General features: G+C 34.0%; 2 protein-coding genes across 4 annotated transcripts in view; one reads left to right on the top strand and one right to left on the bottom strand.

Moving 5' to 3' along the window:
* Positions 1–15204, top strand: part of SREK1IP1 (SREK1 interacting protein 1) — a 211445-nt gene that overhangs the window by 21186 nt on the left and 175055 nt on the right. The gene's annotated exons all lie outside the window — the stretch shown is intronic.
* CWC27 (CWC27 spliceosome associated cyclophilin) overlaps positions 1–15204 on the bottom strand; it is a 179273-nt gene that overhangs the window by 80906 nt on the left and 83163 nt on the right. For both annotated transcript variants that reach the window (XM_019743827.3, XM_019743838.2), the window contains exon 12: positions 2706–2806. In XM_019743827.3, the coding sequence (XP_019599386.1) occupies positions 2706–2806 (101 nt within the window). The remainder of the gene's footprint in view (positions 1–2705; positions 2807–15204) is intronic.

Here is a 15204-nt window from a genome sequence, read left to right as displayed (position 1 = left end):
ACATCAAATCAAATGTGAATATCAAACAAATGTAGTGTTTACTGAAATTCACAAATTTTTGACATGAAATAATTTTCTATTATCTTATAAGCAATACTTGCCAATTTTAAAAGAAAAAAGTAGTAAGTTTAGAAGAACTACAATCCCAGTGAAAAGGTAATCCATCATGTATCATAGTTAGGGGCTAAAAACAAATTTTGTTAACCATTCTAAGATAGTGATAATACAATATTGCTCCTAATAACACTTAAAAATATTACAATCAGAATAAAATGGACAACTTAAGTGTCCACATCTTGGTTTCTAAATACAAACTCCAAAAAGAGGAACCAGAGTTCCTTGGAGAAGCAGTTGATTCCAAATGTGAAGAAAGCAAAACACAAGATTAACCTGGAGCATCTTGTGCCACAAAGTAAGAAAATATTCAGAGGATGGGGCAAAATGAAAGAACACAGAAGCCAACCTGAAAAAGCTACTAGGGGCCAACAATGGTATTACTTGAACAACAAAATAAATAATGACAATTTGGGATTATAACACATAGAATAAAAGAAATGTATATTGACATAAATAAGTACATACCTAAATAACAGAAGAGAGAGCTCTTTCTTACAGAATAATTCCAAGCAACAAAAAAGTAACAGGAATTAGGGAAACAGAATCATCATTAGAACACCACAGTAAATAACTTGACTATAGGCCTGATCCATCCATGGATGCTAAAATTAGTGGGGAGAAGCTTAAAAATAAACAGAATACTTATATAGTATCAAAGTATCTTCCCCAAAAGATTTATAATCTTAAAAGGAAAAAGAGTAATTTTATAGCATTGAAATTCAGCAGATACCACTTTAACCACCAGTAAAAACACAGTAGACAGCTTGCTACCTCTGATATAATGCACTGGGAAGGACGTATCACTTATGTGGCAATCTTGCCAAGAAATGCATAACCTCAATCTAATCACAAGAGGATATCAGACAAACTCAAAGTGAGATATTTTACAAAATATCTAACCAGAACTCTTCAAAGTATCAGGTTATGAAAGACAAGAAAAGACTGAGGAATTGTCACAGATCAGACGAGTACAAGGAGACATGCTAACAAAATGCGATACGGAATTCTGGATGGAATCACAGGACAGAGAAAGGACAATCAGTGGGAAACGAGTGAAATTCTAATAAGGTCTGCAGTTCATTAATAGTACGGTATCAACATTAATTGCTTGGTTTTAATCATTGTACTATGGTTATACAAGGCCTTAACATTAAAAGTATAAGGGAACTCTATTATTTTTGCAACTTCTCTGTAAGGCTAAAATTATTTCAAAATAAAACAATCAAAAATAAATAAATAAACTGGCTCATTCTGAGATTAGAAGAAATGATAGCAACCATATGACCCAATTTTTTTGGAAGCTAATTTTAACTTTCTCTAAATTATTCAGACTTACAGAATATCCAGGTATTACTAGATGACATAAGGGAGATTAAATTCAGAAAAGTAATTACTAACATAATTCTCTTTCTAGTCATGGCAAAAAAAAAAAAATGAAAAAAAGATTTTAACATAGCCAACTTTCGCATAAATAGACTGAAATAAGCTCCATATAGAATCTTTTTTGTGTGTTATGAAATCATTCTTTAAGGCTCAAATCTTTCTTCACCTAATTTTGTATGTAATATTTCAAAAGCAGATAAACACAGCACTGTTTATGTCTAATATAGGCCTTAACCATACAGCACTATTACAGTAATTATCAATTTGCAATTCTCTCACTCCTACTAGATTATGAACTACGAAAGCAAGAAATATCCATCAATCTATTGCCAATTTCACGTTTCTAGTTCAGCATGGTTCTTAAGACATGGGGTACTAACAATTATTAGCTCAAAATGATAAAGAAATTAAGTAAAAGATCTCTCTAGTAAAAGGGAATTATTTTCATATATTTAAAATGCTTTTAATTATAAGAAACAATCCCATGTAATTTACTATTATAAAAAGGAAATAAATTTGAGAGTTCTAATCTGCAATTTGGAAATTGAATATTATATGCTTTAAAGCTAAAAGTTTTAAACTAAAGCTCTTCAGTGAAATAGCTTTTTTGAAGTTTCTAGCTTTATAAAAATCATGGGGAAATAAGGAACATATTTAACCTGTATAAAAAAGCAATGTATAATTTTGAGCAGCTTTTGATCAGTTTTATCAATATTTTAGATTTTCTGTATCTAAACATAAGGGTCAAATAAAAACAAATAAAAATTAGTTTGCATTTAGTACTATTCAAACCAATGCACAAATGTTTACACAAGTCTCAAACATAAGGCCTAAACACTTTTCTTAGAAGTTTTAAAGGGCATGCAATATAAAAAATAAATATTCCATTCTGTGTACTTCTAGATATATAGGATGGCAACATTTAAGTTTTGCCTGATGTCAAGTATTTTTTTTTTTTTTAAATTTAGGAGTAAAAGTTATTATGTTTGATTGAATTTATTTCTCAGACTAAAGTCCTACGTGGAAATTTATTTTATTGGCTCACTGTCCAAAGAAAGTAGTTTTCTTTTCTTTTTTTTTTTTTTAAGCAAAATTCAACTTAGGAAGGAAGGAAGCGGGAAAAAGGAGGAAAGACGGAGAGAAGAGGGGAGGGTGAGAAGAGGAGAAGAACTATGTAAAAATATAAGCCTGATAAATGCCCTTACCTTCACTTCTTTCTTCTGCTTGTTTTGCTGAATTTTCTTTTTTTTGTTTTGCTGCTAAGAGTTCCCGCTTTAATTGCCTTGCTTCTTTTCTGAGCTCTTCACTATAAAGCAAAAACAACCATATCACATTAATACATAATATACTGAGAGAAAGATATTTAGCAAAAGCAACTATATCTGCTCAATCAAGTGATTATTATCTTCCCCATGGATTCCCGGCCTGAAAGAAGAGTTTATAATATACAACCTACTTCATCAACCTCTAACTTCTTAATCTCCTGCAATCTATCCTTCTTATACGCTTCTGAAATTGCTTCTGTATCGACCAAATTCAGTGGCCTTTTCTCAGTCCTCTTCTTCCTCTTTGGCTTCTCTATCATTCAACATTAACCACTCCATCCTTCTTGAAATTCTATCCTAATCAGACTTATGTACCACTTTAGAGCCTTGATTTTCCAGTTCTCCTAGTTGTTCTTTCTCTTCTCATCTTATAATTGTTGTCATTTTTCTTGTTCCTATACCCTGGCAGTTTTATCTAATTTCATAACATCAACTATCAACTTCACACAGGTTATTTCCAAATCTAGATGTTTTGCCCTGATTTTGGTCTTAACATTTCTGTTATAAATATTCATGTACATTAGCGCTACCCAACAGAAATATAAAGGCGACTTTAAGTTTTCTAGCAGCCACATTTAAAAAATGGTAAAAGAAACAAGTCAAATTAATTTAACATATTTCGTTGAACTCAATAACTCAGTATATCCAAAATATTTTTTCCAATGTGCAACCGATATAAAAATATTAATATATTTTACATTCAGTTTTTGTACTAATCTTCGAATTCTGGTGTGAATTTATACATCTCAATTCAAACTATCCACATTTCAAGGGCCCAGATCTAGATGGACAGCAGCGGCTACACGTCTCAGAAATCACAAACACTCTACGTGCAAACTTGAAGCCATCTCCTTCCTGCCTAGATCTGTTCCTTCTTCTGATGTTCCTATTGGATCGTGGAATCATTTTCCGTCTAATGACCAGAGTTTAAACTTGCTGTGGGACTCTTCTATCTCCCTTTCACTGAATCACTGTAGAAGTACATCATTTTCCAGTCTCTCTCACATATAACTGCTCTTCTTGACTTTGACCACCAATGCCTAGTTTCGGCTCTCATTATGTACTTCTTAGGTGAATATAATCACTTCCTATTCCCTGAGCTCAGGGAATAGCAACCACATTTGTCCACTAAATACCCTTATCTTTTTATTATACTGGTTTACAAAATTTTTACTTTGGTAAGTAATTCAGAAATTTTAGATGATATTTTCTGAAGACTAAGGTCTTTGAGGGGATGATTATTTTGAAAGTTGAAAAGGAAATGCTGCATGATGATGCTTGAAGAAATTTGTTATAAGAATAATTTTAAGTATGAGAAGAATGAGAGGCAATGAAAGTATATATTATTGTAGAGGCAGTAGAGCATAGTTATTAAAAGGATTAACTTTGAATTCAGAAAGTCCCAATTTAAAAGCCAACTCCATCACTTATTATCTGGGTGACCTAAGAACAATTACTTAACTTCTCTGAGACTAAGTTTCCTTAAGTATAAAATCAGGGTAAGATATTTAAAATATTGGGCACTCAGTATACATTCAAAAAATGGAAGCCATTATTATTTAGGTCATATGTTCAAAACAGGAGTACAGTTAAGGGCTATTTGCCATGTAGGAATATTTATTATGTTATTTATTACAAATGTATGCCACCTCTACTACATTTGGAGATCAGCTAGGTTCATTATCTTTTAAAAAGGAAAATGAGTGCATAACGTTAGCTTCTAAAAATCTATCCTTAAATAGTCAAAGATCTAGATATACTACTGAAGTAGCCATAGTAATATACAAAATGAACAATGATGAATAAAAACTCGAAAAAGACTAAGTGAGATAGAGAGGGGTGTCTGTCTATAAAGATTATTAAAATATGCTTCATTATTCTGAATTCTTCAAGTGATTAAGGATTTACAACACTGTCAAAATCTTTCAGACTATTCAAACACCATCTGTCCGTACTTGTGGAATCCATAACTCTTGGAATGAAGTGTAAGTTTTTAGAATAGTCTTTAGATCACAGTTTAGTTTTATGGTTCCCAATTTTATATTCTCTGGAATATAATCCTATCCATTGACACTAGAATATATTTAAATCTGATATGATGAGAATGAAAATTGTAAGCCTGGAACATACCGCTTACAAAGCAAGCATACAAACTATGGGCTTGCTTTAGAGTCCAGGCAATATATTCTTGGCTCCCTCATAGCCTAGTTTCTGCTCGTATGGTAAAATAAATGGCTTCTATAAGCTGCTATTAACTTTAAGCTAATTAACTTTTTTCTCTAATATTATGTTTCAAATTTGAAGTCATCTGATTTTTAATGTGGTTTGTATGACATCACCATTATCCACCAGATAATTCTGCATCCTATATATTTTTTAACCTGATAAATCTGTAATTAGCTCTGCTCCAATGGGGGAAAAAAAGGATTCCTTAAAAAAAAAAAAAATCAGCCCAATAAAATAGCAGCAGCCTAAAAATTATACCAGTACCCTTTACATATTTAGTAATAGCAAAGAAATTAGTAATTTATTCAACAATTTCTACAGCATCTAATATTTGTTCAGTACCATTCTGAGGGCACAGAAATCAAGATGAGTAAGGAGGGAAAAGCACCTAACTTCCATAGATTCTTTAAATCAGTTTCCTCCCTCACCACTTAATCTTCTCAAAAACCTGCGATACAGCATTTTACAGGTAAGAAGGCTGAGGCTTACAGAAATTAAATACTTAGCCTCAGGTCACACATTTTATCAGGAAGTGACAGAGCTAGAAACTACAAATGGGATTGTCTGAATTCTAAGTCTGCTCTTTCCAAGATGTACACTGATACCTTGAGAAAGTCTCCAAGGGAGGGACGTAAGTAAAGTACATAAATAATAACAGTACATAATAAAAAGCGGTAATTGCCACGACAAAGAAATGACTAAAGCATTTTCAAATTCAGAGAAGGAAAGATTATCACAGACTAAATAAGGGATGGCTTCACAGAAGAGGCATTTAACTGGACCCTGACAGATAATTAGGAGTTAGCATGTGGAGATACAGTGAAGAAGCATCTAAGTAGTGTGTCTAAACCAAGAACAGAGAGTAGGGAAAATATAGGTGCATGTTAAAATATTATGCTAAAGCATCTGTTTTAAAAAGAGGTGGCAGGGCTGGTAACAAAAGATAGCGTGAGGAAGAGAACGTGGGGCAAAGCCTAAACGCCAAGCATTTGTGAGTGGCCAGGTAAGAACATTTTCCTCCAATTTTTCCACATCTTTGAGCTTCCAAATTTTTTTTTTTACAACCAATTTCTGAACTGCTTTTATTGTCATCATTTACCCACTATCCACCTATTTTAGTATCTTACTAGTAACCTGTACACTCTTTAAATTGCTATCATCTAAGAAGTAACTTACGACCTCCTCATCAAAAATTTCAGCAGCGTCCCTTTAGATCGTAACTTAGGCCTTCAGAACAAATCGACTTCGTGGACCACCTTACCTCTGACCCTTTGCTATCTCAGACATACTGCCCAGGGCAGCTCTCCTCCTCCCTTTTGATATCCTTTCTCTGTTTCCAGTGGGTTTACTTTCTACTTCTTGCTCCTCAAATATAGGTGCTTCTCAGTAGCCTCGTCCTAACCTCTTCTCTTTCTGTCTAGAAATTTCATCCACGTTTAGGACTTCAATTCCATCTAAATGCAGTCAGTGTGTAAAATCAAATACATAAATAAGCCTGATGCTTTTTACATACTTCCACTTTCAAGCTTAAATTCCCTTTTCTAACTGCCGGATGGACACTTTCATTAGATATCCCATAAATGCATCAAATTTACAATTTTAAAAGTCAGATTGATCATTTTGGCTCTCAAAAACACGACATTATTTCTATGATTCCTGTATTTGGTAAAGCCACAAGAATGCTGGGTGTCAGGCCCACTTCTGGTATCACTTCCTTACTTTTCACATCTGATAAGTAGTCACATCTTTCTTCCTTTACAAAGTCTCTTTCTTTCTTTGGTCAATGACAGCTCTCTGGGATTGACTATTACAACCATCTCCTATGTGGTCTACATGCCTCTGTTCTGAACTTCCTTCCATTCATTTTGCACACTGAGGTCAAATCCTACACTTCTACTCCCTGATCTTCATTACTCTCCAAATCCTACTGAATTGTGCTCTAATTTCTTTTCCAAGCATTTAAAGTCTCTCTCATGAGCTACCTTCAAACTACTTTTTCAACTTTATCTTCACATATTCTTTACAGTTACTCTAAATTTCAGCCAAAACATACTACTCATAATTACCTTGGCAAACTTTAAGCGTCAGCACACATACCCCTTTGTTCATGCCATTTCCATTACTTAAAATGGTCTTTCCTCCCTATTTCTGTCTACTAAAATCTTCCTAATTTTTCAAGGCTTCATGGAGAAAGTGGCACTTGAGCACAGCCTTGGAACAAAGTTGTCAATCTCACTGAGCCTTAGTTTTCTCATCTGTAAATTGTCGCTATGTTCAGCATATGGATTATAATAAGACTAATGTAAAGGTTAATAATTAATATGAGTAAGACCACTATCTCACGTTTAGAAGACATTTTTTTAGTGACAAAATATATTACTATCAACTCATGACTGTTAAATTACATAATCAGTTTAAATAATTTAAACAGTAAATAAAAATCAGTGATTTTAAGTAAAAATGATAAAATGATACCAGGGGGCAGCTGGATGGCTCAGTTTGTTAGAGCGCGAGCTCTAAACAACAGTATCGCTGGTTCAATTCCCACATGGGCCAGTAAACTGTGCCCTCCACAACTAGTTTGAAGACAATGAGCTGCTGCTGAGCTTCCAGAGGGGCAGCCAGATGGCTCAGTTGGTTGGAGTGTGAGCTCTCAACAACAAGGTTGCCGGTTCAATTCCCACATGGGATGGTAGGCTGCACCCCCTGCAACTAAAGATTGAAAATGGCCACTGGACTTGGAGCTGAGCTGTGCTCTCCACAACTACACTGAAGGACAATGACTTGGCGCTGATGGGCCCTGGAGAAACACACTGTCCTCCAATATATTCCTCAATAATATTTATATTAAAAAAATGATACTAATTCCTATACTATTAAAGATACCTACTCTAATATTGTTGATGGATTGTTTTTTTCTTTTAAAAACTAACATCCATTCTAAAAGATTAAACAGAGCATTTGGGTAAAAAGCAGAGGTGTTAATCAGAAGACCTAGACCCAACATCAAGTGGCCATGAGAGTGCAACTAACCTTCCTTCTTTGCTTCAGTTTTCTCACCATCTAAGACTAGTTTGAGGAAGGTGTAAATTAGTATTTCTGAAATGCATAATCATAATTATAATATAAATGCAAAAGTGAGTATACTCTGTAGATCATTTATTACAATTCCTTTGGATTTATGATCTTAAAGCCCATTCATTACGTAAGGAAATGGTGAGATGCTGAATATAGCCATCTTCATCTTAGACACAAAGAAGTTGAAGTATAGAGATAGTAAAATATTTTTTTTCAATATTGCCCAAGTCAATGATAGAGTGGCAAACGTGACACAGACATCCCAATTCTTTAAGCAGTTTTTCACTTAATTTGCTAACTTACCCACTAAATGAAAAGTACACTTAGACATTTTTAAGCTGAACATGTTTTTATACAATTGAAGACACTATGAATAAGTGACTGCACAGGAAAGTTTTTACAACTACAGTATGTTTACAATTTTATCAGACTTTAATTTACTTTATAAAAGTAGTTTAGAAATCTTGCCATTTTTTTAATTGTGCAGCTTTTCAACTTGAGATTGAAGATTTAAAATGGCAATGACGAGTATCTTGCATAATTTTCAGTCAGTTTTTATTTTTTCCCAGATGCTTTTCTCATTTCCTCCCGTTTCCAGGAATGTGCCTCAGGAAAATTTTGAGTTATATTTGTTCTTTTTTCTTATGGCATGAGAAATATTATCTTAATATAAAGGTGGTGAACTCAAACACTGACCTTCTTTAATATTCACCTTCAAAAAAAACCAAGAAGTAAAGTTGTTAAGACCTGAGTGTGTGATATGTTTTTGAAGAGAATTTAAATCTACAAAAATGAATGGAATATGTATAAATGTCTTATATAATACAGTAAATGCATTTGCTTAGAGACCTAGGTAAGCAGACTGACAGCTAAACGCATATCCATTAGAGATCATTGTTTATTGGACCATGGATGTAATACTTGTAGTTAAAGTCTGCTATTTCCCAACATCTGATAAGAATTCATAACACATGGAAATGATTGAAAACCAAACAGTACACCCTTCATGGTTTTTAGTCTATTGCTTTAATCACAAAGATACCCAATATGTTTGTAATGAAACAATAGTTTCGCTGTTGATGAAATCATAAAATGGCTGTAACAAAAGCCCATCATAGGCATTAAAACTATCGATGTATGGCATGATTTTTAGACTTTGGTATCATCAGCAGTAGCAGGGATGCAGGTCTATCATATATCAGAAAGTATTAGAATATGCTGTAGTTTATATAAAAATTTTGAAAATGTTTGCATATATCCAGGAAATATCTAACCAAATTAAATCAGGGAAATCCATTGTATGTTCAAAGCTCTGTTCTACCTATTACTAGCAGTATGCCCTTAGACAATTGAGACAACCCATCTAAGTCTCAGTTCATCTTGAAATGAGAGTAATAATAAGGTTGTAAGAATGAAATACAATTCCATGGAAATTACTTAGCATATTTAACATGGTGCTTGGCCCAGAATGTGTACTCAACATTAGTTTGCTTCTATTATTATCACCATCACCATTATTATTCCCATCTCCACCACCAACACTACTTCTATTCTTACCATCTACAGAATTAGTTACTGACAAAATGAGAACTCTGGCTAACTCAAAAGATTAAAAAGGCAAATCCTTCCATTTTTCTCATTGATGCATAGATTTCACAAGCTTATTGACATGTTTTTGCATTTGATACACTGCTTGGATTAAATACCAGAAGCTATGAAAATAAGAAATGTAACAGTTCAAAAAAACTAAAAATTACAAAATTATCATATCCTCATTCTGGTCAGTAATACATGGAACTCAATTACTTATATTCTTTCATTCTAATCTAATTTAGAAGGTGAAAAATAAACAAGTCAACAAAAAAATGTATATATACTTACAAAATCTATGAGGGAGGGTAACAGGAACCTACATTAGTTTAGTCTAAGTGATCCTGGAAGGCATTTATTAGCAAATAAAATTTAATTTGAGTGATAATGTTCTACATTCCCTTTATAATATGCTAGATCAATATGTAAGAATAGAAAGACTATATACCTATCAGTAAGTATATTGCAATATAGAATGAAGGAGAAATCTGAATGTACCTGCATATAACTGTAGACTTACAATCTTACTCCTTTCATACGAAAGATCACATTTATTTTTAAATAAAAAGTTTAGACATCTGATGTAGATTGCTATTAATCTTTGTAAGATCTCTTTCAAATCTTAAAAAATAGTGTCATCTTTTCCAAAACAGACTAAACAAGAATGGATACTGCATAAAATCATAAAATGTCCATGACAACAGTAGTTGATATTGCTATTCTGTCTAAACACCAAGTAAAAAGTTCAGTATCAAATATGTTATTACACAGCAAGAACTTGGCTTTGTCAATATTTCACAGAAGTGGAGCAAATTCATTGTGGCAGAAATGCGGTCTTTAGCCATATGCCGCTTCCTCAATCCAACTTTATAAATGATATTAACTCAGTATGAAAAACAAATGAGTTTTCCATTTCCAGTAAGGCAGTATACCAGGTAACCTGCAAACTCGCTTGCAATCAAACACCTAGAAATGTTGAATAAGTACATTAAAAACAAAACAAAAAACAAAAAACAAAACCCAACAGCCTTTAAATGCATAGCTTAGCTCACTAAAAACAAAGGGGTTTAAAAAAAAGGAGAGGACTGAAAATCAGAGCAAAAAGCACTGAAACTGTTATTGGGATACTCTGAGTTACTGGTGTTGGTAACCTAGGAACATGAGTTTTAACATGAGGTTTTAATCATGATTAGGATTTGATATTCCTACACATAAAGCAAAGGATTCGCCACTCATTGGGAAGGTGGGAATAAACACATCTGCTTATAAAAACAAAGGAAGACCACAAAAACATTGTGTGTCTCGGGTTCATGCAGGTAAGTAAGCAGGTTCTCAAGCTAATGCATATTCTTAGGGTATCTAAGGAACATTTTTAGTTAAAATCAGCAGTGATCTATAGCACTCCATCGCAACTGTTAGAACCAAAGGCGAATTCTACCAGAAGGAAGGTATCCTTGATCCAGATTTCACAGAACTCTCAAAAGTTCTAAAAAAAGAAAATAGCTCCTAATAAAAATATTTCATAATGTACAAGGAAACAAGGCATTATGGATGAGAACCAGGGGAACAACAATAACAGAACCTGACTCTCAAAACTTCAGATAATGCAAAAATAAAACAAGTGTATTTATTAGATGGAGAGAATGAAAGAGAATAAAATTTGAATATAAGACCTATAACAATAACTGGAAAAATAATCAAAATAACTTTTACAAGGGATAAATAGAATAGCTAGTTAAACTCAATGAAAATTTGAATAGCTGAAAAGAGAGTGTGAGTGAATTAGGAGATATATTGAAAGTATGCATGACACAGGATACAAAACACAGAACGAAAAATCAACTACAGGAGGCTAAAAGTCATGGAAGACAAAGTAAGAAGGTCCACTACATGTATAAGTGGAATTGTAGAAAGAGAAAATAAGGAGACTGAGATTGAGAAAATAATGTCTGAGAATTTTCCAAAATTGACGAAAAGCAATTCAGGAAGCTCAATGAATCCAAGGAGGATAAATAAAACAAAAATTTAAATGAAGACTTATCATACTGAAAATACAGAGCACCATAGACAAGTGATCTCAAAACAACCACCATAAATTAATAAGGACAAATCATTTAAAATTAAGTTGACTACTTTCTTTGACAGAGAAAGTAAATTGACATAGTGTGAGAAGAAAACAATCAAGGACTTATTACAAAACAAGACATGAATGATGTCTTTCATTATAGCCATTAAAGCAAAGAACAAATAATGGCTGTGTACTTAAACAAAAATGATTATGGATTAGTCCAAACTAAACTATTCAAGAATGCTAAATAACAGGTCAAAGCTAAGCTTGAGATTTATTTCTACTAAGATACTGTAAACTAGGTCTCTACCCATATTCTGGCATATGATGCTGCATTAAGTATACAACAGAAGACAAAGCATTTATGAATGTAGGGTATACGGATGGAATTACGAGGTAGGAGGAGTAATAGCAGCAGCACGAATGGAAAAGACTAAGGGGATTTAGATTACAGTACAATCAGAGTCAACACTGTGACGTGACTGCTAAACAAGTGTGCATGGTCGTAGGTCTCATTAAGAGAAGTGTAGTACTTCCTATACGCATGTTACACTTTTTGTAATTGTCCCATAGTTTTAGATAGTCTGTTCTGTTCTGTTCAATCTTTGTTCTCTTGGTTTTTTGGTTTTCAAAGAGTCTGTCTTTTAGCTCAGTGATTTTCCCCCCTCAATGTCCAGTCTACTAATAAGCTGTCAAAAGTGCTCTTTATTTCTCTTACAGTGTTTCTGATCTGTAACATTTCAATTTAGGTCGTTCTTAAAATTTTCATCTCTCTGTTTACATTGCCTGTTTTTTCATGCTGTCTACTTTATCCATTAGAGTCCTTAGCATAGTATATTAATCATAGTTGTTTCAAATTCCCAGCCTGATAATTCTAAAATCCTTGCCATGTCTGGTTCTAATGCTTGTTCTGTCTCTTCAAATTATGTCCTTGCCTTCTGGCATGCCTTATAACTTTTTCCTGATAGCAAGACATGATGTACTGGGTAAAAGGAACTGCAGTAAATAGGCCTTTAATAACGGGGAGGTGAGGTGTGGGGGAAGAGAACGCATCCTACAGTTATTGGGTCTGTCTTTTAGGGATTCTATGTATCCAGACTGTGAACCCCACCAGTGTTTCTCAGGTTTTTTTCTTCCCCACTTAGGTGGGGAGGGATGGCTAGGATGGGCTGGAATTGGTATTTCCCTTCTCCCATGTGGAAGGCTAGAGCGGCTGGAGTTGGGTATTTCATTTCTCCCACATGGAAGTCTATAGCCAGCTGAAGTTGGCTATTTCTTTCCCCCAGGTCAGTCAGGCTCTGATAATACCACAGGTTAGGCACTGGTTAGCTAGCTTTCCCTGTGGGCAAACCAGAAGAACAGAGTACTGTGGCATATTTCAAAGTGGTTTCTACCCCCCGCCCCACTACTGGAGGAAGCACTAGGGGATTTTTCTGAGATATTTACTGTGAGAACCCAGTTGAGCTCTGGGAAGTAAAGCTCAATATTGTGGGCTCCCCCCAATAACCGGGTTTTTAACTCTCAGACTTGTCCACAATGAGCCTTCAGCAATTTATCAATCACAGTTCAAGTTTTCTATCCCAGCACTGTTCCCACTGTGGTTTCTGCTTGTGTTCAGGCAAGGTGCAATTCCCTGTATCCGTCTGCCTCTCTCCAGACTTGGGGGGAGAGGTTTGCCCTGTGTCCTCACTTCTCTTAGTGATCCAAAAAGAGGAAAAAGCAAGAGTAAATTGATAATTTTATTAAGAGAATATTATATTTTATTTTACTTGAACATAAAAATATCAAATAGAAGTGAAACTAAAGAAAGTTCTAAATTGCATAATAATGTTTGTCTCTAAGAGCTTTCCTAAGAAATTCCTCCATTTTATGAAAAAAAAGTTATGAAAATATTAAGAAATTAAAGTCAATTTTTAAAAACTACATGATTCCATTTTAGGCTGTACTGATTAACTTCCTGCCCTAAAGGTTGAGGAAATTAGTATACTTAACATTTTTTTCCACTTTTTCCTTTTACCATTTTCCAATTTGAATTAGTTATATTATTGTTGTTTTACATTGTTAATGTTCATAGCATTTATTTGCAGAATTTTCACAGTTGTATAGTCTTAGTTTTATATTTGAAAGGATCACTGTTTACCACCATCTCTTTTATCCCATTACCTCTGTCCTGAGTTCAAGATATATCTGGAATAATTAACTTAATGTTAATGATAGTTATTTTTGGATGTTTTCAGATGTGTTGTTTTGGATTTCCTGTTTTCTCCTTTCTTTCTGATATACTGCCTCAATTTTTATCAGTGGGCATCATTTTTACAACAACTAAAGTCATTTAGATAAAAACATTTAACGAGCTACATTCATCACAGTTATCTAACACTGTGATTCAATATGTAGTACATGTTAAATCAACGTAGGCATAAAGTAAAAGAGAAATGGTATCAGAATACCAATTCTGGAAACCATCAGAGGGAGGTGTGGGAGCCAGGGAAGAGGAAGAATTTTGTGAGAAGACAGACATCTCAAATGTAGCACATAGAATAAAAATCACGAAGAAACTGAATCAGACAAAATAATGTAAACCTAAAAAGCCTGAGGTCATTTTTGTGAAGGTCATACTTGGTGACAGATAACCATTATATAAATTATTTATTAAAGATTTTTCATTTCCCACAGTGTTCTTGCCTTGCTAAGTTTGCTTTCTTGACATAAAAATCATTTCAACATTATATACAAAAAACAAAAATGTGAATAAATGATTTCTAAGTACAATACATGGTATGGATTAAATAGGGGAAAAAAGTGGCGCAGAAGTTTTCCTGGTGTTCAGCTAGACTTTTAGCAGTATGGATTAGAATTATACAAATTGGCTTCCAGAGGATCATAAAGTTTTACACAGTGTTTCACAAATGGAGTTGCATGTAGGTGATACTGTTAAATCAAGGAAACTTCACATTTTCAGTGTAGGGACCGATGGCCCTGCCTTTAGCACTTAATGCACACAGACACCCTGAGGACCCTCCTTCACCTGCAGGCCATTCCATACAGCTTCTGTGACGAGGACATTTGTGACGAGGACAAAAAGTATATAATGAGCTTCTATACCACTCAAGAATGAGTCACTCTGTTTTAGGTCTATAATCAAGTATATCTAAGTATAGTCTTTCTGATAATGACTACAACATGATGATGATGATGATATTATTATTTTAATACCTAGTTTTTCTAATTCTAACTTCAGAGAAGAGTGGGTGGGTGGGAGTTCTCAAGTCCCCCGGGAAGTAGTTTGCTTGCTTTTTCAAAACAGAAGACCCATTAGATAAACGGTGCTTTTGCTTACCTGACTTTGAAATTTGCCTTTCCTTATTGCTTTGTCTAATTGGCAAGCTTGGGCTTTTTTGGTACAGATACCTTCCC

This window comes from Rhinolophus sinicus, chromosome 3, assembly GCF_057876585.1.
Source record: "Rhinolophus sinicus isolate RSI-liver-muscle chromosome 3, RSI-T2T, whole genome shotgun sequence".
Classification (NCBI taxonomy): Eukaryota; Metazoa; Chordata; class Mammalia; order Chiroptera; family Rhinolophidae; genus Rhinolophus; species Rhinolophus sinicus.
This window is presented reverse-complemented; position numbering and strand designations above follow the sequence as displayed.